At 43.0% G+C, this 26,307-nt stretch overlaps 1 protein-coding gene and 1 pseudogene across 1 annotated transcript; one reads left to right on the top strand and one right to left on the bottom strand.

The window, feature by feature from the left end:
* Positions 1-86: 86 nt before the first annotated feature.
* On the bottom strand, positions 87-25,570 carry vat1 (vesicle amine transport 1). Its single transcript, XM_062438859.1, has 6 exons — positions 24,854-25,570; positions 18,609-18,816; positions 7,467-7,637; positions 6,076-6,165; positions 4,209-4,450; positions 87-883 (listed from the first exon to the last, which is right to left on the bottom strand). Exons 1-6 carry the CDS (start codon positions 25,271-25,273, stop codon positions 611-613), a joined length of 1,404 nt encoding a protein of 467 aa, XP_062294843.1. The 5' UTR covers positions 25,274-25,570; the 3' UTR covers positions 87-610.
* LOC133999315 (rho-related GTP-binding protein RhoN-like) overlaps positions 25,429-26,307 on the top strand; it is a 34,695-nt pseudogene continuing 33,816 nt past the window's right edge.

The raw sequence follows: 26,307 nt of genomic DNA on the forward strand, positions 1-26,307 counted from the left end.
GGGGTGGGGGGGTGTCAGGTGGGAGTCAGAGCAGAACATTTTAGTACAGTGGGAGTTGAGGTGATCACAGGGGGTGGGGTGGAAGGGTGAGCAGGGGTTTACAGTTAATGAAACAGTAATTGGCCCCAGGCCTGGACTGTACCCACAATCCTCCATGGCTCTCTTTGTCCCAATAAGAAAATCTTGCAAGTGCTGCTTTCTTGATCTTGTAAGGCAGAGAGATATATTTGGAACTTACAAGGTGTTACAAGATTTTTTTTATTTATTTATTTATTTTATAGAGATGAGAAAAAGGGAGGGGGGGAGAGGGGGTGGGTGGAGCCAGGCCGGAGTTAGCATTGGTGGACTCAAAAGGGTGAAGCGGACGGAAGGTGGAAGAAATGAAAGATTGACAGTGGTGTGATAATTTTGTAATCTACCCTTCTAACTCCTTCCCATCCTTGCTTACCCTCCCACCTCAACCCCAACCCCCGCCCCCCAAATCCTTCACCCCATCCATTTCTATCTCCATCGCCATCCTATCCCCACACCCCACCCCATCACACACCACACCCCCTGTTCCCAGGACACAAACTCCCTGCTGGTCTGCTTGACTATCGGTTCCTCCCTCTCACTTCTCCTCCTTCTTGGGCTCTTCCTTCTTCTCCTCCTCCTTTTTCTCCTCCTTCTTGGGCTCCTCTTTCTTCTTGTCGTCCTTCTTCTCCTCCTTCTTGGCATCGTCCTTCTTCTTGTCATCCTTCTTCTTGTCGTCCTTCTTCTTGTCCTCTTTCTTGTCCTCCTTCTTGGGCTCCTCTTTCTTCTCCTCCTCGGGCATCGGCTCTGTGGTGAGGACCACTTTGCCGATGTTGTTCCTCTCCTGCATCTTTCTCATGGCATCGCCCACCTGGAGAAGAGACGGAAGAAGAAGAACGATTACATAAAGGCAAGAAGAAAGAGTGCAGGGTGAAAGGAGGTGAAGGAAGATTTTAAATACACCTGTCATTGAGAAAAATCTATTGAGGGTATAGTAGCTAGTTTCTCCTCTGCCAATGCATTTACACAAAAATATGTGCCCCCTCACATTCTGTGCATCTAATCTTCCTTTTTGATACCACAGGACAGAAACACATTTTTCAAGGCTTGGACTCCCAAAATATCACTTTAATATGGAGTATGTGAGAAATATATAATACATTTATTTAGACAAGACTTTAATAATCTCTGAGGGGAAATTAGATTGTTGCAGCAGCAAATAAAAAAATGTGGAGCAGAGGAATAACAAAATAAATGGGGGTGGGTAACTCATACTGCCAACAGATACTTTCAATATTAGGATTTATTACGTGTAAATGAAATGAAATGTTATACTATTGTATGTGGGCGAGAAATACTGACATGAAGCAGAAAGAAGCTTGTTTGAGGATAACTGTAAAGGTGCGAAAAAACAAAGAAAACTGTAATTCATATGTCGTAATTTGTATAAAAAATTAAGTTGTGATGTTTTCTTTCCGCTTTGATTGATCGGGATCACTAATAAGTTCAATAGAATGAGGAATGTTCATTGTATTCACTCTTTTCCCAGTGATAAACGAGGTCACTGCAGATTAATCAATCAATAAACCGCTGCTACCAGATAGTGTTGCATCACATTATTAAAGGCCTGTGGAGGATTGTGCAATTTGTCCTGCATCTCTTCACAGTCACTGTGGACAGGAAGAACAATTACAGCAACTAAAATCAACGTCGTTTTAAAGGCGACACAAGTTTTTTTGTGATTTTCTTTTTTTTTATGCTGTTATTATGTCAGATGTGGGACAGTATAAAATGCATATATAGATCTCCACAATAAAAATATAGTCATGAAAAAGTGCATGATACGTCTCCTTTAAGATGGACTTAAAAATATGAATGAATCTTTAAATGTGCCTGAAGACGGCAAAGCACTTATCAGGCACTAAAGCAGTGGTAACTTTAGAAGTGGCTAATCTGACATTCATCACCTGAAGAAGCCTGGTGCTGAATTTAAAGGAGTTAATCAATCATGTTACTTTTGGGGACATGCAGGCGTGCACCGACAGCCAATCAACCAAACCCCCGACCGATAATGGATCAATCAACTTGGTCCCACTGACTGACAATCATAGCGACAAGGGGGAGAATCCAAGCCAGACCAGCCCCACCCTCCTCTTGACCACCGTGCTCTGTCCACTGTCTGTTCCTGTCTCCATCACTTCACCCCCGCCCTCCTTCCTCCAATCCCCCTATTTGTGTGAGGCAGGCAGACCACCTAACGACCAATGCCACGGCAACAGGGCCATCTCCTAGCAACGTAAAGCCTGGCTGAAACGTGGCCCCGACGACTCAGACACATGGGAAAGAGGAGGAGTGTGGGAGTTTGAAAAAAGGAGGGGGGGGGGGGGGGGGGGGGGGGGCTGGACAGACAGAGGGAGCAACTGGTGTCCTTCAGATGAGGAACACGACTCGTTGAAACTGAAAAGGAGGGAGGGGTGAATCCGGGAATTATAAGAATCATCTTCAATGTGAATGAAAGTCACAGCGAGAGAGGCTGAGGCTCTTCTGACGACTCCTCCCACCTCCAGCCTTAACTCTCGAAGATCTGTCGACCTCTTCGACTCCCAGGCATCTCGGACTAGAGTGTGCTATTTGCAGCTCCAGACATCCTCATGGATATCGGTGCGGATGTAGATAACGAACAAATAGAAACCACATGGGAGGGTGGGGATTGATGCTAATTTTCAAATATTGTCCAAGCATTTTTATTGATTATTGGAGCAAAAACACATTGTGACATGGGAGGGGTGGGGGTGGGGGGTGGGGTGGATGAGGTCAGGGCGTGGCATTTGTACAGCTTGTAATAATCGATCAACTATCTGATTAACTATTTCCCAGCAGCTTTTTGTCTTTGATGCTAACGACAAGCAGCGGCATCAGCATCAGCGTTTGCCGAAATCCACCGAAAACTTTACACATCAAATAGCTCTGAGTCTGAGACTGAGATGTAGCCTGTTCTCTCCTCTGTGTTTCCACGCTCCTTCCATGTCTCTTTCTCATACATCAGGGCCCCTCCCTAAGACAGACGCACACACTGACTAAAGGATGTCGCCATAGCAACAAGAGAGAGAAAAAGCAAAAAAGATACACTGTGAGGAGGGAGAAGGAGAGAATACAGCGAGATAGAGAGTGAGAGGGAGAGGGAGAGAGACAGAGAGGGAGTCAATAACCTAAAGACAGAGCGAAAGAGTCTGATATAAAGAGAAGACAGATGGAGGGGCAGAGAAAGAGCGTCAGATGGCGGAGAAAGACAGCGGGTGTCTCTCTCTCTCTCTCTCTCTCTCTGGCCACACAGGCCAAAATACTGACCAGCTCCGACTTTGACAACAGAAGATGTCAGCCTCTGACTCTGTCTTTCTCTCTGCGTTTTTCACACTCTTCTCTATTCATATCTGCGAGCAGTGTTAATCTTTGTCACCAACAATCTGACTCTGTCTGGCTGATAGAGTTATACTAAGACAGACACAGTCCTTCTTGTGGACAAACTTGCGCCTGCTGAAATCTGAGCCACACCCAGCTCCTGCATGTCTATGTATAAATCTCTCTCTCTCACACAGACACACACACACACATACATGGACCCACCTGGCATTGACATGCATTCTGGGTGACTGGACTGGAAACGTACATAGCGTAAAAATTGATGTGATCCACACGTAAATGCACAAATGTCACAATGCATCAAACTCATGTCATCCAAACTGATGTGCTGAAGGATGCCCTTTGTCACATTAATAACCAGGCGTAAATGTATCTGCACAGTGTCAACCAGAACTAAAACATAAGCAGTTTACAGGTGATTATCTACAGAAATAAACTGACTGGTATGTATGTGGCTGGAGAATTGTCCCTTTGATATAAGGCTAGATGATAAGGATAAAATCTTCTGTCACATACATGTATTTTTTAAAATCATGACAGCAATATACTGTCTATTTACTAGAAATTCAAATGAGAATTTAACTAAGATAAATAAACAAAAAGGATGGTTCTTTTTTGGTTAATCTATAATTCAAGATCCTTAGTTGCATTGAAATTTTCTAAATCCACTCCTGCCGAATAAATCAGTCCATCTATAATAGAGAATATAATGCATCCAGATGTAAACTTAACATGAGACACATATTAATTCCAGGTGCCAACACATAAGCACACACCTGCTCGAGGTGCCAAGTGGAGTCGATGCGGGGCTTGATCTTTCCCTGCTTATAAAGATCCAGGACGATGTCCATGGCCTGGCTGATGAGCTCCATCTCCCCATCCAGGTAGCCCAGGTGGAAGCCGCACACTGACTTGTTCCCCTGGATCAGGCTGAGTGTGTGGATGGAGAACTGGTGGTACCAGTTCTTAGCCACAGCGAGCAGGTTCTTCTTCTGGCCGGCCAGCATGTTAGATGTACCTGATAGAAAAAGGAGGATGAAAGAACATATAGAAACTGAATCTCTACCTCCTGAAAGCGAAAGACAGTAGACAATGTGTGTAGGTGTTTCTATGTGTGTGGTAAATGTCTTAATCCCTGTGTAAAATTGATTAGTTGATTATGTGTTTTTTTCAGAAGCCTGATTCATTTCCTACCAAATAATCTGCCCACACTCGTCCTTTCTTTCTTGGTCTTTATAGCTCTGACTTAACCCACTTTAATGTCATCTGATCATCATTTAGTCTCTGTAATAAATCTGAAGTCAATTTATAAAGGAAAAACACCACAAATGTATTGGTTTCAGCATCTCAAACTGTGTTTTACTGTGAATTGGATTTTATCTTTGGAGTTCTGCTGATTTCCCACCATTTTATTACATTTTATAAAATAATCCAAAAATTAATTATTTAGTGACATGTCAAATCAACACTGAGTCCTGTCAGGTGTGCTTCTCACTCCTCAGCGGCAGTTCATGCTCCGTTCATCTCGTACAATCACAGTCTCACCTCCACCCTCCACCCTGAAAACCTCTTTAGCACCTCAGCTCTCACTGTCACCACATCCCCTTCCTATTCCCTCCTCCTGTGCCGGCTATGCCTCTCACTGTCTGTCTCTCTCTCTCTCTCTCTCTCTCTCTCTCTCAGGGGAAATAGGGGACACAAAGCGAGCTCTGAGAGAAGAGAGGGACCCAGCCCGCTACATTCAGACACATTCCAGGTTTCGTGTGGATAAAATGCCCATTGTTCCGCCATGCATACTTCTGATAAGCTGGAAGAGAAGCCGGCACGGAGGGACCGGAGAGGGTGGGGTGGGGTTGGAGGGGGGCGCGTTTGTAAGGGTGAGAGAGGGTGAATGGGCGAGGGTGGGGGGCACCATGCTGGGTAGTGGGTTTTTGTGCAACATGCAAAGGCAAGGCCCTGTTCTCCATGGATGCCGACCCCGCCCACTGTTGCATGCACGCTGGGTTCAGATTGGCATTGCAACAGAGCGAGCGTAAAGGCCTTCCCACGGATGACACACAGCACACTGAGGACATGGACCTCGACGTAGAGGTCGCACTGCCCACCAGGAAGCAGCTTTACTTTGTAGCAAGTGAGGAAACCCACAAATACTGTAGTAATTGTCTTAATATTGCTCAGTTATATTCAGGGATCACTGGGAGTTCTCTGTCATTACTGCAGTCCACGATGACTGAATTTGCAGCTGCTGTTCCAAATGTTGGGGCTATTTTGTCATCAGTAGCTGTAAGTATCATAATATGTAGCTGACGAGTTCCAGTAAAATAGATCTGCTAGCTTGTGCAGGTATGAGAAAATCTTTGTGCTTCCTACTATGCTGTGTTGTGCTGCCAACAAGCTTAATTAACCACATGGCAAGTATTACATAAGAAATTCAAGTAACTTTAAAATGTTTTCATTGGGAGAAGTTTTGTTGGACACACATTCAGCCTGTGTAAAAGAAGCTTTTCGACCTTAGTAACACAAAGTTTGCTTATGAAGATAGAGATTTGAATTTTATAAATGTGAATGAAATCTGAAATGGATTATTTTGTGTGCAAAACTGCAGTGGTTGGTGTTCAAGTGAAGCGTATTCTTTCTACTTACCATAGGTGATAAGTTTGCCCATAGGCTTAAGCAGGTTGTAGGCCTTATGGGTGTCTGATCCTCCCAGAGGGTCCAGTACTATGTCCAGGCCTGGAGCAGGAAAAGAGGAGAAGCGGACAGTTATCACTGGTGTGAATTCAGAGAGAGCAGCCTGCCAAGTCTCCTCAGCAGCCCCCTCTGCATGCCAGAGTTCACTAGGAGTAGTGAATGTAGCCAAGTTGTGTCATGTTTACACGAGGAGAAACACATACATATGCCATGAGAGGAGAGGAGGAGAGCAGCGTGAGATCCTAGCCTTTTCCCTTGTTTTAATGTTATTTCATTCTTGTCACTGATAAGACGAGAGGGATAAAATGTCTCTCCGTCATTGTCCATTCCATTCCTAGGTGGAGAGAATAACAAGCCAACATCTGAGCAGGCGGAGAAGTATGGCAACCTAACTATGAAGCTTTCTCTCTGGCTTATTAATGTCTGGCTATATAGGCCCGGCCTTAATGATGTTCCTTTGTGCCAGAGGGGACTCCTCAAATTGGGCAACCCCTCCTTGCTCTGTTAAACTATGGTTCTATTGATTGTGAGAGGCTCACAGCGGGACTCTGCGTTGACCACAGCACAGATGAACTGACAGAGAGCCAAAGACAGAGGGAAAGGTAGCAAGCCGGGCTGCACATTGATCCAGGCTTCTAATTAGATACATTCTGTCTAAAGTGTCGGTTCTCGCTCTCCTCCTATCCGTCTCTGCAATGTCTGTCTGTCTCGCTTTATGCTACAAAGAACACACAGGGGTCGGAGAGGGGACTATGAAATGAGTCTCAAGCATAATAACATTCTCCATCCTGCTATGAACACAGCAGTAGGGCGAAAGAAGAAACGGGAACTGGACGTCGTTTAATTTAGCTGAGAAGCGGCGTGTTTAGTGCCCCTTTTGCAAATCCAGGGCCACATCTACATAAAACTCTGCGGATACATTATTGATGGCAGCGAGAATCCAGACAATCGCTGCTTAGTGAAATGGGGTTTGCTTGGTAGAGAAAATAATTCCCTACGTGCTGTCAGTCTAGTGTACATGGTTAGCCAGATCCGCTGAGAATTGTCCCATAAGAAGAAAAAAAAGCAACGTAAAAACAAAGCGAATGAAAATGAATCATCTCACTGTCTGTGTCTGCAGTTTGTTTAACATTGATCAGCAAAGGCTGCAGTCCCACAGTATTGCTTTGTGCCTGAGGGAATAAATCGATCTGGACTATTTGTGTTACGAAACAATCTCAATGAACAGCATGCATAGGACTGTAAACCCCTGATTTTATAGCTCACTGATACATTGGATCATTTATTTGAAATAACACTGAATTCAGAGCACGTATTCCAGTGCAGTTGGCCAAGTTTTTCACCTTTTGGACTGATCTTGCGGACTTCCTCCACATAGTCCTTGGTGCGATAGTCAATAGGATGTGTGACTCCGCCCTCACTGATGGTTTCATGCTTGGTGGCTGATGCCGTGCCAAACACGGTCACGTCCTTCACTGTCTTGCACAGCTGAGTGGCTGCAATGCCCACACCACCTGCAGGAAGAGGAACAGGGTTAATATAGAGCCACGATTTTGTGGGGAAAAAACTTTACATGTCAGGATACTTTAACGGACTGACGGACATAAAACTCAGCTGAAAGGAACAATCACTGAAGGCACCCAAGAATTCCTATTCCACGTGTATTTTCTACGGCAGGTAAATGAGATTCGCATTATTTATTGTCCCAAACAAGACAGTCAATAACAGCTCATCTGTGTTTTGCTCAGGGGTATGTAAAGAGCGTATTAAACATAATCACATTACCCGGCTTAACATGGGGAGAATAGACACCCACATACAGATGCACAGAAAAACACATCCAACTCTGGAGAAAGTAACCATTGTAACTCAAATGACACATGTATTTATTTTTTTCTTGTTTCCTTATTCAAGACAACCTGCCTAAAATTCCACAGGACATAAAATGTAGCTGAGGTATCTGTTTTGTTAGGAGAGGAGAGCTGGATGACATCCTATCGCAAATTACATAAACACAGCTCCTTCTAACTGTGCCAGCTGAAAACAAAATGTGCTGCATTGTCCAAGATAACTTTTTAAAGACAAGGTGCTGTGAGTCTCTGTGTGCTTCAGTGGATTTTTCGGATATCTATGTTTGCGTTCACTGTATTTGAAAGTGTGTACATAGTTGTGGCGAATGCCTCAGCCAATGTTTGCGGAGGCAGCCAGAGCAAGAAGTAATAGGTTACTGATAAGAAGTGGCCTGTTTGAAATGGAGGCTGACTTGAGGACTTGAACTGAAAGGCATCCATAAAGGTCATTCATGCCTGACCAAATAAAGAGCATATCTTATCTGATGGCAGAGAATAAAGCAACACAAAGTAACACGTGTATTTAAATAACATCCATTCTTAATGGCATAACTGAGCTGCCAGACTGCTGGTTAGGTTTGAATTGAATGAATGATATAATTATGTTTCATTTGCTTACACAGGCAACTAAACCCAAACATTTCTGCATATTGCATGCACTCACCCTGTAACATAATCAGAAAGGCAGGAAGACAGGCACACATGCATAAATATGGGTCGATGCAGTAACCAAAGAGGAAGATATTTTCTAATCTGGAGGCTTTTCTGATTTTATCATTTGAAGTAAATAAAAAAAAAAAAGTCTCCTTCCTTTATAAACTGAGAACACACATATACAAGTCATGCTTATGCTGCTTCTTCGGGTTATTTTGTGGAAACTTGATGCAGCTGGAAGAATTGGTACAATTATTTTCACAAGTTAATTTGTTTGAAGATGTCTGACCATGTGTATCTTCTGTCTATAACTGAAAGGAGAACATTGTGCGTAAGATAACGCTGATTCACCTTCATCTCAGCATAAAAATTCTTTCGAACCAGTGAATCAGTCAAAAAGCAGTTTCCTTATCGCACCCTTGCTCTCTGTGGCTACGCTGTGACATAAAAACAGTAGAAACACAGGCCAAAAAAAATGGACTGAGATGTAATGATAAAATTGAGGCCAATTCAAATGATCCTCTTTATTAATCTCTGACCAGGAATCACTCAGCAACCTTTAACTTCAAAGGGTTTTATTTGAACCTTTATAAACCTTCTGTGTGCTTTTGTTACAAAAAGATTTCCCAGATGGAAATAAAATGCAGAAATAATGAGAACACAAACACTTCTTCACCCTCAATTTCAGTTTAAAGGGTAAAAATCAGTTCTGATTTGTAGTTCTCATCTTAGAGCTGGAATCCGCTTCAATCCATGTGAGTAAATAAACCACTCTGCATTACTATAATCACGCCTGCTGACACTGAGGGGGAGAACCGATGAGAAAACAAAATCAAGGCTGTTGCTGTTGGATGTGAGCGTTGTTTGCAGCTGCGTTGTAACAGCACCGTCTCTCCTTGTCCTCAGCGAGAAACCAAGTTTGTGTTGCCAAGGAAACCTCGGCCAAATTGCCGGCAATGACTGAGCAAAGGGAGCCATTTTGTTTCATTGACTGCTCTTCCTTTGGGCATAGAGTCATTTGATAGCAATCACAATATTTGACAGACATACAGGACATACCTTCTTCTTAAGGGGCCACCACATTTCAGACAGTCAGCCATCTGTGAGTCTTTGTCAAGAAATGTGTGTGCTCAGGAACTGCAAAGGGCAGTACATATATATTATACAGTTATGTGGTAACAAATGTCTACACATATTTTTTTTTTTTTTACACATACAGATACTACAACCAAATATGTGCCTGCTTGCTTTTGACACATGGGTCTCACACATGTGCATGAGCAACTGTTAATGTGAGGTTGAAGAAGAGAGAGATAAAAAAACAATGTGAGAAATGTTGTACAGTATATGCAATGTCTGGGTGGGGGGTTGAAAAGCTGTTTTTACTAAATGGCTCTGTCACATAGTAGCAACCCTCTTAGAGATACAGGTGTGAGAAAGGGTGATGCAATCATTAATCGTCCCTACTTACAGCCAGGCACTCACATATTAATATTTAACTAATGCTGCTGCCATAAACACAGTGTTTCCACCTTCTGTTTTTGCTTTATGAAGGCAGTGAAGAACATATTTTATTCTTTTTAAAAATGTTTTATCAGTTTTTAAATCATCACTTAGGTCACAACAGAACAAAATTATTTTTATAGCTTCATTTCTCAAAATCTGGACGTGCAGAAATGTGCTTCCAGTCAAAGAGAAATTGTGGCCGGGGGAGGAAGAAGGTACCTGTTCCTCTGAATCCACTGAGAACAAACGCCTGATCTCACATCACAAGACTCCTGAGCTGTGCCAAGAACCTCTTGCTACACCCCACTTCACTTCAAAAATACACACACACACACACACACATCCATACATATAGAGATTTCAAAGGGGAGAGTCGCAGGACTGCAGCCTTGAACGGTCCTCGAATGGCCTGGTGGTATCTGCTAATCTTCACAAATATGCACAACGATTTGAAATATGAACCTTTCATTAACCCAGTGCTTTAATCTTTGTTACTTCCTTGGTTTCTTGATTTATAGTTTTTCTCTTGGTAAATGGGGTGAGCAGAGAGTGTGATTTAACACCATCCACAAACACTTACCCATGGCTAGGGAAGAGATGGCAGCTGAAGCAAATTCTTGCCACTAATTGCATTTGTTCTCCTCAAGATTCAATTGAACTGTTTACATTTGGAAATTAGGAAAAGGCCAAAAAACATCCACCTATCTATTTTGTTTTTCTCTCCCGAGAGAATCCACACACACATAAAACACACACAGTAGGGTTTTGTCTTTTCCTGAATCCTAACATACTTGAATTTTGGCACAAATTACACTTGGCTTCCATAATATGACTGCTAGGAGCGAAGAGGAATTTTCCCCCAAAACACTGTGGAATCCAGACTGACACTGAAGGCCACTGTTATTGCTCCACACCCAGAGTTCAGCAGCAGGGATGAGTGGGGACATCAGAAATGTTTTTCAGAGTCATAAACCACGTCTGCTCCTGCATCACATCGTCCTGATAATCTCTACCATCTCTCAATTTGCATTTAAGCTACGCTCTCATTGACAGATTGTGTTTCTTATCTAAATAAAAATGATCTCACATCATGAGCCAGGCTATGATCTCAGGTGTTAGTCCGGGGATGAATGGTGGCCATATGGCTGCTGTCAACACCAGAGAGATGACTGATCCCTTGTCTCAGAGCTTTTGCGTTGTTTTCCTGTGTGATTTCTACATTTTTTATTTTCCTCCACATTTCCTCAAGGACTCTTTCTTAACCTATCATTAGCTTGTGGTAGTAGTGGCCGACAAAGAATGAAATACAAATGTGGACCTACGAATCTCCCATTCCCAAAACGCACCGTGGCTGCGTTACAACATCAACAAGCTGAAGCAAATAAATGAACATTTTATTGCTACGCCTCAAAAAAGAGTTCAGATATGATCCTTTAACAGTGAGAGTTTGTGGTTGGGTGTTTGTGAACGTGTAACTCGTGAGGTATTACTCTGCATTATGTAACAATGGTGTTTTTCTAAGATGAGTGTGTGTGTGTGTGTGTGTGTGTGTGTGTGTGTGTGTGTGTGTGTGTGTGTGTGTGTGTGTGTGTGTGTGTGTGTGTATGTGTGTGCACTGTGGGCTTGGACAGCGATTTAATGTGCTCTCTCTAATGGCAGATTTCTCTCTGTGCAGTGTAGAGGAAGCCCATTTTTAGTTACTGGGGTGACTGAATTAAAAAAAACATCCTTTGTTGGTGTTTGAAGGCGACCCCTGTGATTTCCTGTGCAAGGATTGTCACACTGCTAACTAACACAAATGTGTCTGCAAACACAGAAACACAGCACACACACACACACACTTTATATATATATAAATTAACACAAAATAAATGTATTTTTAACATTAACCACTTTCTTTCCTGCCTTGCCTTAAACCTAGCTACAAAAGGAAACACAAGCTGGTGCACACTCATGCAGTTATATGCACACACACACACACACACACACACACACACACACACACACACACACACACACACACACACACACACACACACACACACACACACACACACACACACACACACACACACACACACACACACACACACACACACACACACACACAGGTGTCTTGACACAGGTTTCATGTACACCTGCCACTGTATGAGGTGGTTAGGGTGAGAGTGGATGGGGTCATTTGTCAACGGCTGCAGCGACGAGTGCAGCGACGAGCAAGCTTTGTGATTGGTGGGTTAGCTTGGAGGTTGCCCTGGTTTCCCTCTCCTATCAGTGCAGCTGATCTGCCGCCGGCGATGCCAGGCCCGGGGAACACAGAGACGGTTCAACCACGCAGCCCAGACTCCCGCTTAGTGGTCAGACTGAATTAGCATTCTCTAAACTAGGGTAAGACCTTCCGAGCAGACAGACAGCGGAGAGGAGAGAAGGAACCATTTTCAAGATGCAGACTTTTATCATGGCTCCCAGGAACAATGGCTCTATAAAACTGAGGGATGTAACTACACATGAGCTAATGCTGGTTAATAATGAATGACTACAATAATGTGTGAAGGAGTCCTGGGAGAAATAGGATACATGGAAATAAAAAGCTGTACTTCTTTCCTTAAAGCTAATAAGGAAGCAAATAAATAGTTTATTTGCATTCAAGTGTGCACTGAGGGCTCATATGCCTGCCGCCCCCCCTGCCTGCAGGTCTGAAAGCAGCAGATCTACATCAGGATGGAGCTCTCATTCAGGAAATACAAGAGATCCAGCCACCTGTTCAACTTACTTTAAGCATTTACAGAATGCCTCGAACAACACCACACTTTTCTAAGATTGTGGTGCAGAAATGTTTAAAGCACGAAAATCACCTTCCCTGTCAGAGTCAGCTAATAAAGTGGTCCAAGTGTTCATGTTCTGCATGGACAATGGTAGATGACTGACAGCTGGAGCAATTACAAAGCTTAAATGGCCAGGAACTTCTGCTGGATAATTCATCTTAATAAAAGATGAGCGACTGCGTATGAAAATATCTGGTTCTTTAAAAACTTAGAGATACAAGAGAAGAAAGACAGAGGTCAGCTACAACTCCCAAGGAGGATTTCAGAGTTTTTAAATTCTCTTTTTTTTTTGCACCGGTAATGGTGAGTTGAGGCTAAAGATTGAGCTTTGTGGTAACCTGATAATGCATTCAGCAAACCTAATGATCTATTTAGTTAACCTGTAGATTGTGGATCAATTTTGAATCAATTTGGAATCCCCTGCCTGGTGTTTTGCTCCAAATTGCAACAAACCACACATTGTGAATGCTATCCTGCTGTAAACTAATTGTAGTATTTAGAGCCATGAACATGTTTTCTGAGTCCCTTATTTCAATTTTTAGGATTATAATTAAAAGAAAACTTCCAAAAAGAGATGCACATAGGTAAAATATTCTTCCACAATCAGGAGCTCTCAACTTCAAATAAACATTAGCTGGGATTAACCCCCTCCACTGGGACTGCTGTCATCCATCACTCTCAAGGTTGTATTGCAGCAGCTGGCAGCCTCTTACATCAAGTATTTGCAGATAATCCTTCATGTAACCTGGTGTAACTTTATCCCACACACAGACACTCCAGCAAGAAGCAGCTGCAAAACTGGTGAAGCCACCATATTGGCTGGTTGGGAAAATAAAAAAATTAATAACAGCTTGCTTAAACAGCACTGAGGAAGTGTGGAATCTAACACAAAAACCTCAAACACACTTCAGTGGAGCCTTATGAGTAGAGAGCATTGATAAAATAGGATATTTAGTAAACGAAGCGCACCTCACAGAGCTATTAGCGAGACTGTTTTGTACAGTATGAGAAGCGCCAGTTGGAATTAAACCACAAACTCTGGCAGCGTTGGTGCCAAAACGTCACAAAGTCTTGACATTTGGGGAGAGGTGGTTAAATCAATGGAGAAAAATCATCAGATAAATAGATCATACAGGATCTTGCATCACCAATTAATTCATATGATGCATTCCGCATCTGTGACTAAATGCTTGACACTTGACATTGGCATGCAGTCACTTGGGAGCTCATAAATAAAACAGAGGTGGACGTCATCACTGGAAGCAGAAGACCCCATATGTATGCAGGAATGCGCAAGTGTGGGTGTGGTGGCGGGGTGGCTGGCCAGGGTTCATAAACATTAGGGACCAGTTCAGGGAGAGGTCAGAGGAAAGGCTGTTGGCCGGGCACAGTGGAAGCCCCACAAGATACATTCAAATGTCGCTGTAAATCCTCCCGCCCAAGTCCTCTGGGGAAAACAAAGGGGGAAACGTGCACACGTTCCCCGATGACAAGGAATCGAGCACGGATATGGCGAGGTCGTGCAGCGGGAGCGGAGGTTACGGAGGGCCGGAGGGGGAGGAGGAGAAAGGAGGATGCAGATGTGCGTTGCGCTGGAGAAGAGAGGCACGATGGGAGGAAATACAACAAGCTATTGTTTGGTAGATAGAGGACAGGAGCGGACCCACGAGAGAGGCAGCTGAGGACTATTCACCAGAATTTACTTTCTCACACACACACACACACACGCACACACACACACACACAGAGGCATGACTGACTGATAGAGTCAGACAATTTGCACTGATCACCTGATCTTGATAAGAAGAGGTCATCTCACTTTTAAGGAAACAGGTCCTGCAGGTTCCGCTTTGACAAAATGTGATACCAAACTAAATTATATAATCACTATTTAATATTAGCAGCTGTAAAATATTATTGTAATTTATGTAGATATAATACTATATATTGTTAGTGTGTTTCTCAGTACTGTTGCACTGCAGCTTCCTTTGTCTACTCTACAAACTGTTGGTCTGGGAAAAAAGGATCTCCAGCTCAGTTTGCTCCCTTTTTTTTAACATATTACACACATAACTTTTTTTGTGAAGCTTCCTGTTATCCTAATGGAGGATCTGAGGATAGAAGGTATCTGTGTCATTCAGACTGCTAATCCCTCTGAGACCATACAGTCTATGTCTGAGACATACTTGTGATTTTTGGCAGCAAATTGACATGACTTTCTATTTCTGTTTGATTGCATTGAGAAAAAAATTACAGCATTTTTATTTATGATAAGACAGGATTTATGACACATGATTGACTGAGTTGCAGTTGCACTTATTACATTTTCTAATCAATCAAAATGACTGATTGATGTCAAAGACAAAATGTGAGAAAATGTATCTATTTAACTGCATGTCCTGCATGTTAAACCCTAACCCTAACCCAAAGCAGTCCAAAAGTAATTTAAAGGAGGCTGATTGTTTTCCTAAAGTGATTAAATCAGTGGATTATGTCCTTATTATGAGAATAAACAGGTCAACCATGAGACAGATGAAGTGGAGATGAACCCCTCCAACATTCACTGAAAAGACGTGCTGATGAAAAGATTTATAACGGTAGAAGACAAAAATGGCTCCTCAAACACAGTCTACGGCTGCTGTGATAAAAAAAGTGGTTGATTTATGAGCTTCCAATAAAAATCACACATGTTTAAATCATAATTACCTCACTGTATCTTATGACAGAGGGTGAAAACTGTCTTTTGTAACGCTGTAACGTCTCATTTGTGCAAATAGGTTCTGTTAATCTCACGTAAAAGCTGAATATTTCATCTTTGCACAACATAAACTGATCTAGCAGGAATGCAGCTTTGTGCAGACATGTCTGGCACATTAGCTCACTACTGTTCGTGTGGATGTACGACTCCATGTCTTATGAGACAGTCAGACGAGGTGAAGTAAAGCCATTTAACCACACGCTTAATAAAAAGTGTGGTTAAATGGGAAGTTCACTGAGGCCTTGGAGAAGGGTTGAGCAGTAACAGAGTACTTGTTAATTGCAGTTTCACGATGTAAATACAAAGTGTCACACTTCATAAGTACGTGATTGTCAGAATTTATTTCTACTTCAAATACAAGTAAGGAATGTTACTTCTTGGAAAACTTTGAAGTGAAGTGAGGAATTTAAATGGTGGCGAGAGTGGTGGTGTTCCACATGTTCATGTGACGTACGAACACAATCGAATAAATGACAGCTGAATGGAAACTCAAACTAACTGAATCTAATATGGGTGCATTACTGAGGTTGGATGATGCCTCAGACCAGTGAATTTAAACTAGGGGATAAGGATCCCCCAATAATCACCATATAAATCTGAGGGGGTCACAAGATGGTTAATAGGATTAGAAAGAAGAAAAAACACATTCATACAGCATAACTAAATTTCTTTTTTTGTTGCTTTTTTTTCTTCTGAAATTCTAGAAAGTATTCCTCAGAGCTCTAAAAAATGATCATATTCTGATCTGTTCGGCACAGCTTCATTTTAAGCCAAAAAGGGGGAACCACACCCTTAGATTACATTATCAACTATTCTGCTGATTTTTTCCCAGTTGAACCATTGTTTGGTCTTTAAGATGTCAGAAAACAGAACAAAAATCTGCTCATCTTTAAAGTGCTTATAAAATATATATAATTTAAAATAATAGAAAACATAGAAAAGCAGCCAATACTTCCCATTTTAGGAGCTGATGAGTTGATTAACTCATTATCAAAATTGTTGACTAATAGATGACTGTAGTGCTACATTAACATTACTGGTTATATTATTGCTAAAAATAACTAGTTCCAGTAGTAGGATACATTTAGTAAGTAATATGAAACAATGGCTGCAATTCCCTTTAAAAGAAGGGAGAACACAACAGGGAGAAGACAACAGAAGGCACAGACACACAATCACGATCTCTCTGTTTCTCGATCTGTCTCTCAGGCTCTGTCACAGCAGATACCTTTGATTCCTCTAATCAGAGAACATCAGGAACCATTTTTGACAGGCACAGAGGTGGGACCCCCCACCGCCACACAGCTCCCGGCACCACGTGAGCCATGCAGCTCCACAACGGGGAGATGGGTGTTAAGAGAAAGTAACACTCCTTCCACAAAAGGTACTACTATCATGTACATTGCTAAAACAGAAATACATATAACTGCAAAGCTTTAATAATTCACAATAGAGCAGTGTAGAGCGTACAGTATTGTTATGGTTTACACATGCAAAGAATGACAGAGTACAGTGAAGCAGACTGTTAAGCAAATGGTTTTGTTGTAGCCTCAGTAATGTGCTTTTACAATACTGATGTCCGGACAGCTGGCGAGCCGAGACTGGCCGCCTGCCCTGAGAAACCAGAGACGCAGCCTCGATGAAACCAGCGGGGAAAAGTGTCTAACGATGCACTTCCACTGCGTTCCCCCTATAGAGAAGCTGCACAGAAACCCTCTGGCAATATGTGTTTTACAGGGGATGAGTGACATCAGCCGGATGCAAAAATGTGGGATTCCTCTGTAGACCACCAATCCCACAACTATGAGTCTGCTTGCTGCCATTCAGCTCTCGGGAAGCTACACAGTTTAATAACAATCTTAAAGATTCATTCATTCCCTCTGTCTCTTTGTGAATGCCAAGGGATACATCCACCTGGGCTGGCAGTCTCCCCAGAGCTCGCTGTCAGTTTTTGTCCCACAGAATGAAAACAGGCTCAGGTTTCCTTGTGGGTTCACTTTTCTTAACTGTCTACATACACCCACATACTGTCCTAAATGCCGAGGGATCCCTTTTCTGTCTCCCTCTGCACAGAAAGAGAGGGAATGAAAGGAATGGTGAGAACTGCACACTAGCACATATACCGAGAGAGAAAAGAGGCAGAGAACAATTTATTTTTGGCTAATGCACTTCCATTCTCTCCAGCTGGCCTGGCTGTGTAAACACACCAAAATCAAATGCTCTCAGGCTCGTTGCATTACGCCCCAAAACAGGTGCTTTTACTCCCTCAATCCCCATCCTTATCCAACCCACTCACTCTTCACTTTGACCTCCAGGTGGCAGGTGCTCCAGTGTAAGTGCAATCCTAGAGAGTGCAGAACACGCATTTGTATGAGCAATATCTCATACAAATGAACGGTGGGACCTTTTCCAACAGCTATAATTCATAAAGAAAAGAAATGTATAAACAGGACGCATAGAAAAGGAAGACGTCCGGTACTGTAAACATTCAGGAGTGTTTCCTTAACGTCATAATTTACATTTTTGTGTTGAGACTTCAGAGGATTTCAAAATTATTGAGGAGCCTTTTCCAGGATGGGGGTGTAATACTGTATTCATTAGTTTGGCTGATAACTAAGGAGCACTTAGTAGAGTTCAATGCTGAATCAGTGGGCTGACACGCGCTGAGATGAAACTGATTAAATGTGGTTTCCAGTTGCGGGATTACAACATAAATTCTTAGAGAAACTTTAAGTGACTTACTATTTACAGCTGCATTACAGCAAGGTTTGTTTTAGTTGAGAACGAATTATTGATTTATTTATAATTAATTCAACCACTGTTTGGAAATAAAGACCCCAGGCAGTTTATGTGTGCTCCATGAGCATGTACTATTCTCTCCTGACTTCGTACCTGCAGCAGCATGGACGAGTACACTCTGGTTGGGCCGCAGGTTGCCGAAGTCAAACAGCATCATGTAGGCGGTGATGTAGTTGACAGGGAGGGCTGCTGCGTCCTCAAAGCTCATGCCGTCTGGGATGAGGAAGGTGTGGGCTGCTGGTACCACTGCCACCTCCTGCCACAGCCCAAAGCGGCTCAGCACCATCACCTTATCACCAACCTAGAACAGAAAGCAGGGGGAGAGACGAGGGGTAAGAACAAGGGTAAAGCAAAGGACTCTCGGTTTGTACTTACCGAAAACATCAAGATTATACCCCAAATACACTGGAAAAGTGGTGAGATATGGAGCTGTGTTGCCGATATCCCTCTTTGAAAAACAGTAGAGATTTATGTGGATGACATTTAACCATATCTGGAAATATAACTAAAACTATAAATGTTTCTTCCTAAAATGTGTTTATTTTAGGGAGAAAGAGCCATGTTTCAGGCCAATACCATAAACTACTTCATTAATACTAATTTACTGCTAGACCCTGAGGTGATCTGCTATGTCCTCCCATCTTCAGCTTCCAAGGCGTTTGGCACAGCGGGAAAGATGTGAGGCGTATAACAGAGATGATAAAGGCGTGTTTTATTGTTTTGCTCACAACAACGGAAGACATGCAAACATGTAACCACCTCGACTGCCAAGCCGTGAAGAGTCTGCTCTGCAAAGAGAGCGCAAGCAAACAAGGAAAGCGCTAAACCACTGCAGAGTAGAAGTAGTGGCTAATGGAGGCAAGTGGTGTAATGAAACAGCACCAGAACCAGGGCAGAAAAGGAAGGAGATCATTTTATTGCTAAACGGGGAAGGTGCTTTGGGAATATAAAATATATTCATTGTTTCCTGATTTGTAATGTAGTGGCTTGAGGTTATTAGGTTTTTGCATGTGGACATATGAAGTTGGTGTAGTTTGTTCAATTCTTAATTCTCTTCTTACTCTTTTGATAACCATGTTACAGTGCATCATAGATGTGGCAGGCCATAAAGGATGACATAAAACTGGTTGAAAGCATAGAGGCAATATTAATGTGCTAAAACATGTTGAGTATGGCTTTATGTGACTGATTTTGAGGATTTTTGTCTCAGTTGAGGTTGGACTTTGTTGTAAATGTCATAGATTTGAGACATACTACATACTTCCATCACCATCTAGCCTTTTTGTCCTCCCAACCAATCCTTATCAAAGCAGCATCCTCCAATTCATAACTGTCTCTATGCAGAAGGAACAACCGCGATATAAACCCCCGCCCCAAGCATCTCACCACCAAATCAGGGGAGCCCACTCGAGGGACACGGGAAACAGAGACGACTGCAGCATTATAACTCTCTTCCTGTTTTCTTCCTCCCCCTTATCCACCCCTCTTGACACAGCTCTCCCTCCCAACCTGTTTCCATTCCCCTCACTTTTTCTCTTCCCTTCTTTCTGTTTCACTTCCTGACTCCTTTTCCGCTTACAACTTTAGAACGTCTTCCTTCCCCTTCTCCAGTGCCCCTCGTCTCATCCTGTCTGCATCTCGGTCTCGCCGCTTTCTTTGACGCCTTCTCTTTCATCCCCATTTCTTCATCCTCAACTGTCTCTTTCTGTCCATACCTCATTTGACCGCCATCCTCTTTCTCTTTTTCCCTTGTGAGAAATGTCCTGTATCCCCTCTTCCTCATCAGCGAGACAGGACAATGGGGCCCATCTTCTCCCCTGGCTTCACTCCACTCATCAGAGTCCCTGCCAGATTCTTCCCCATGGCTGAGCATAAGACAAGCTCTCTCCTCCTGGGAACAAACCCTCTCCACCCGGGCCTCTCTAATGGTCTGGAGGGAGCCATGCGCCTCGCTGTCTATCCACTCCAATTAGAGAGATCTCCCTCTCTCTTTCTCTTTTCATACCCGCATCTTTCTGTCCGAGGCCGAGTCGTTTGGGTTTATTTTCAAAGTATACTTTCACTTTTCCACCGTGGGCTACTTCTCCTTCCTTCCCTTTGTTATTCATGTTGACTCGCCTGCTCCCATCTCCATCTCCCTTTTTTTTTTCTTCTTTTTTTTTTTTAAGTCTCGGAGTCTTCAAACTCATCAGCCTCGCTCGGTTTAATTGGGGGTAGAGTGTAGCATAAATCGATAGACGGGGGAGTTCGAGCCTTTACAGGAAACACACACAAACATGACTCACACGTTGCTTTTGAACGCATCTGCAGCTATTCTTCTGTGCCCACATAAAGCATGTGAGTTACTGTCAGTCACACAGAAGCTGGGCAGAAACACTCAAGGCCGAGCGAACGAGCCTTGTGACACTTCTGTTACAACATCTTAACAGTGTGACAAACAAACACACACAGACACAGGCGCTTCTTGAATTTCCTTTCTCAGCCTTTATGCCACTGCGTCAAAATGCACTCACAGTTGGGGTCAGCAGTGCGGGGGCACCAAACAAAGGCACTTCCAGTTAACTGTATATGAATGGACTTAATCAGATGGTGATTCAATTTTGGGGTATGCGGGCCTCCAAGTCAGCTGCTTCGTAGCTTGCAGCTTTGATGATGTCAGCAAAAAAAAAAATGATCAGGAGAATAAAAAGAAAAAAAAGGAGGAACAAAATTTCTCATACGGTGTTCATGAGTCAGGTTGAGGCAAATTAAGAAAGTTAAATGTGACATCCATACAGTATGAAGGTCTCCTGTTAATGTAATTAAAGGGAACAGAATATCACCCCAGCGTCAGCATAGGTGTTATTGTGTTTCAACACATTTTATATGATGTTCCAATAAAGACCACACCCTGCTTACATACAGCAGAGTCTGTGACGAGAGAGCCTACATGCTGCTTTTTGCACTTGACTGCACCTCTGATTATGCAAATCACCATATAAAATGCCATTATTCTTCATCTTATTTTTGCAGCTTGATTAACATGAACAGCCTCTTCACTTTCAACCTCAGGAAACCCACACGAGACAGATTTGAGATGGGGCAAAAAACGAACTAAACAGAGACATCTGATTTTCTTCTTTAATTCATCAGCAGCTTTTAAGGCCAACTGTCACCAGGCCATGTAAAATACAAACACTAAATGTTGAAAAGGACAAATAGGATGGAATAGCAGGACAAGGAGGAAGGGATAGACACCCTGAAAGACAAATTAGCATAAAAGAAAGAGAGAGTGTCAAGATTCAGGATTCACTGACAGTATGATCAATGGTGGAGGAATCAAGGGATTATACAAAAGAAAGAGAGATAGATAGAGGGAGGGAAGGAGGGATGGAGGAAATACCAGACTGACAATGTGGGCCAGAGGGAGGTAATTGAGAACATATGGGTCAGATCCTACCAAAACTCACCGAGGGAGAGCATGAAATTTTTTTGTTTTTTTTAATGCAGGTTTTGGAGACAAAACTGCTGATTCTTGGTGTCAGGGGAGCTTGAGTGTGATATTTCCCCTCTTCCCTCGCTTACTCACTGTTACACTCACTTTCCCTGCACTCCTTCTTAGGTCATCTCGGGTGAGGGCACTGTAGTATGACTTCACTCTACTTTATTGTCTCTTCAAGGGGACGCAGCGGTTATTGAAATACAATACATGGCATGCAGAGGATAATGAATACAGTACATATAAAGACACACCAGCCAGCAAGTGTCAAAACAATGAACAAGACAAAGACGGGGAAGAAGAAGAAGATTGAGGGACAACAATGGTGCAAGTGGAAGATTTGTCAGCTTTGCAAATTTAAAAGTTTAAGGGACGCTTAGACCTCAGGCTGGATGTTTTTCATTTTTCAATACTTGTACCATTTCAGTAGCTAAGTTCAGTAACTTAACATGATTTCGCCGTCCCAATATAAACATGTTTTTTCCTATTTAATAAAAGAAACCAAAGCTGTAACATGTCCTTCTCCTATCTGTGTGGGAAAGCGGGCACTGGAGAACATGAGATTCAAAATTACATTGATATGTTGCCAAAGATTTTTTTTTTTTAATCAATCACATTTTACTCAGCTGCTGATATCTAATTAAATGTGCTATGAATGTGTTCATGGATGTGTGTACACTCTATGCTCTATGTATAGAAAACACACATCAGACACACCCATTACTGTAGTCTTTGTGTGCATGTGTGTGTGGTGGTGGAAGGGGTGGTAACAGAGATAGATAGGCAGACAGATAGGACTGCAGTGAGTAATGAGCCTCCCAAAAAATTCTGTGCCATCAGGGTCAGCACATTCTCTATGAGTTAGCTGCCAAAAGATCTCAGAGATCTCCATCCATTAGGAAGATTGGCTCTTAATTCTGTAAGGGCTGGAAGGGGATGTGGGAGTGTGAGGTCTTGATGACAAGTGTGTTTGCGCATTTGTGTACATGTAGTGTCTGACCTTTAAATCCAATTTACATTACTGACAGTGTGGAAAGAAACTATAAAGTATTTGTGAGGCACAGGGCTCATGCCCCTCTATGATGTCTGGCTGCTTTTGGCTGACCCATCACCAATCATTCTCCCATTACTCTGCATAGATCCCCCATCCATATGAATTCAGACTTGACAGACATATGTGCCACTCCCAGCCAGATGCACTGATTCTGCACTTGTACCAGACATGTGATTAGAATTGTGTTATCAAGAGAAATTAACTGGCTGATGTGGGAAAATGTAAGTGCTCTTACAACAAACAGCAGTGACTCATCATCACTGGCTGGTGTGTAACATTTTGGCTTTCTAGTTTAATTGCCTTTCAAAGGCGTTACCTTGGTGATACCATGCACCCAGGAGGCAGACATATAGGCCTGTGACTCATCATGCTATATAAGAAAGGGACATATCATTCATTCACTACATAATTCTTCCTGGTGAGATATAAAAAAATAACTCTGATTCTTTTCTTTGCATTATTAATTAAATTAACTTGTCTTCTTTGTCTGAGCGAGGGCTTGAACTTTAATTATGACATGTTGATGACTGTCAATATCTTCTGAACACAGCAGAGGCGATACGCTATCTGGTGACAAAGAGGGCGAGTGATCCCATTTCTCACACCGTGCTGTCTGCTGCGTCGCGCCTCGCCCTAGTCTGTGCGCCACCGCTCCCGGTAACAAAAGGCGTCGGTGACTCCGGTCTCAGCCACCGGTGTCAAGTCAGACACATTAATAACTGTGCACTGCATCTTCCCGTAACCTCCAAGATAAAGTCCCTTAATAATACATATTTTGCGAGCAAAGCGTTGGAATCGTTTTATAGTTTATCACACAAAAGACGTTATTCTGACAATTGCAATGAGAGATATGAGCAGACTGTGACACCTTAAGCACAGTATTACGAACATTTATAGGCCATATAGGCACTTTGCCAATCTTATAATTCAAGGTGTCATTTATATCTGTTATCTTTACTGTAAATATGTGTATGTTCTTATATCTTCTTAACTTATTATGTCTCGGTAAGAAAAAGACAAAAGAAATTATGAGGCGAATGCCCAAAGCTATGGTTTTGAAGGAACGACGGTCTGATTTCCGGTCTAATCGTGAATATCTCTGGGTGGCTTTACGCAGCTTTCCGCGCCTTGGCGCACATTGAAGCGCAGTAAAGTAAAGCGTAGGTGCAGCCAGCTCGGAGAGCATCCCACGGATTTGCACGTGCTTATTTAGACTTAAGCCTTACAAAACACACGAGCAGTGAATCCATCTCCACCCCAAGCAAACTACTACTGCGATCGCGCACTTGCTCACTTGAAGTTGCGCAAAGGCAACGCAATTTGAAAAACCGGGGAGACATGAGGGGCGACGCCTGCTGCTCCTCTCATTGTACTCACCTCGTACTTTACACACTTTGGTGTTCTTATACACACATGAAATACCACATGAACACACAAACAGGCTTCTTTGCACTTTGGGACAACAAGTGATGTCTCCTTTCTACGTACGAGTGATTTAATGGATGAACACCCATCACAGATCAAACACTAACTATATGCTTTTTTTGTCATTGTCATCATGTTAATTACATAGTGTGATATCTTATAGGCATTAAATTCATTAAAGCGTGATACTGTTTAATATAGTGTAGCCTACGGCATACAGAGGAGCGAGCAAGCCTGACACGCCCATATCCAGATGTATGTGTTCAGCTCCAAAATGAAGCGAGACTTTTATTCATCACTTAAACAATAAAGCACGAACTTAAAATGAGACTTCGTGTGTTAAGGTGTGTTAAGAGAAAGCTGGGAGTTATGTGTGCTTACTTTTCTGTCTGTCACTTCTTCCCCTACAGCCTCCACCACCCCGGAGCACTCCATCCCTGGGGTGACCGGCGGGGAAGGCAGCCGGTCGTACAGACCCTGCCGGGCCATCAAGTCGGCGAAGTTCAGCCCGCAAGCCTTGACCCGCACCATGATCTCGCCAGCCTTGAGCACCGGCTTGCCCTTCTTCACCTGTAGCTTGACTTTGTCATAGCCCCCATAACCGGTGAGCACCAGTGCGCGGTAGGTAAACGCCTCCTCCTCGGGGACCTTTTCGGTGGTGGCCGCGGGGGTAGCCGCTGCCTCAGCTGCTCCGGCGGCGGGTGGCGACTCCGTCTCGGTTTTGGGTTCCTCGGCGGGTTTGGTCTCCTGCTTCTGGTCCACGGCGTTTTGCTGCTGGGCAGGTGCGTCCTCTCCAGACATTGTGCAGGGAGTGTTGGCTTGTGAGACAGTGATGAAAATGACTTTTCTCTTCTTGAGCTTTTTAGTGCCGTGGACGGGCTTGTCTGCTTTAGCTGCAAGTGCCTTGCAAAGAAAAGAAAATGTGAGGTTCAGAGCTTCTGTTTCAGCAGTCTTGCATGCACACAATCCCCGACAAAGTGGGCTGTTTAGTGGCCAGTGGCTGTCAACGCCGCGCTCTGACAGAGAGTGCGAGTGGGACGAGACAGAGGCAGGCTGGAAAACACGGAGAGCTGATGAAACCAAGGATTCCTGTGTGTGATTGGGTGGGTTTGGCTGTTTGGGTAGGGCTATAAGATAAGCCTATATTGCATCAAGCAGAGAAGTGATTATGCAAAAAATATCCATTAAGACTAAAAGGCAAATAAAGCTTAAAACAAACCTTGCCAAACAAACAAAATCTGTTGATTGCTGCAAGTTAGGTTTCAGGAAAAAGTCTGCCAAAGAAACATTTCTAGGCCTTCAATAAATATTTGTGAAAGAGTAACAATACCTTTAGAGATAAACAAAGGCTAAGAAATATCAGTACTGTAATATGATATTGATTTTCCTTTCGGATACTTTTAGAGTATTTCTGCACATCAGATATAATAAAGTTATTGACACAATTAATGGATAAATATTTCTTCCAACAAGCATTTCTGTCTGTTTACTGCTGCATGTGAGGTTTGGTGCTGGAACAGTATCAGCCAGAGGAAACGTCTGTTTATGCTGCCTATTCTACAGTAGGATTCGCAGGAACCTTGGGCCTGCGTACGACTCATTGTTATAACTTCCCTGTGCAGGCAGCTCAGAAAAATATGAGCTTGTGTTGAGGTCATGCCAGTTTTTGATTAAATGATCGGCTATAACCCCTTTCTGTATTATTTGGCTTCTGTACAAGGAGCCAGAGCTATAGTGCAGGATGACAGGGCTACTCATGAAACTCAGATGGTTTATAATGAGCATTTTGAAGCAAGTCCCAGTGGCTCGGTTGGATGAAACTAACAGTTAAACAC

Source organism: Scomber scombrus, chromosome 18 (assembly GCF_963691925.1).
Source record: "Scomber scombrus chromosome 18, fScoSco1.1, whole genome shotgun sequence".
In the NCBI taxonomy this organism is placed as follows: Eukaryota; Metazoa; Chordata; class Actinopteri; order Scombriformes; family Scombridae; genus Scomber; species Scomber scombrus.

Bases quoted from the DNA above. Each gene is read 5' to 3' on its own strand.
- vat1 (XM_062438859.1), bottom strand. From the start codon at position 25,273: ATGTCTGGAGAGGACGCACCTGCCCAGCAGCAAAACGCCGTGGACCAG. The intron at 18,817-24,853 runs GTAAGCACACAT...TTTCTGTTCTAG, and splicing joins AAGAAGTGACAGACAGAAAA to GTTGGTGATAAGGTGATGGT. The intron at 884-4,208 runs GTGTGTGCTTAT...TCTCTTCTCCAG, and splicing joins CCACTTGGCACCTCGAGCAG to GTGGGCGATGCCATGAGAAA.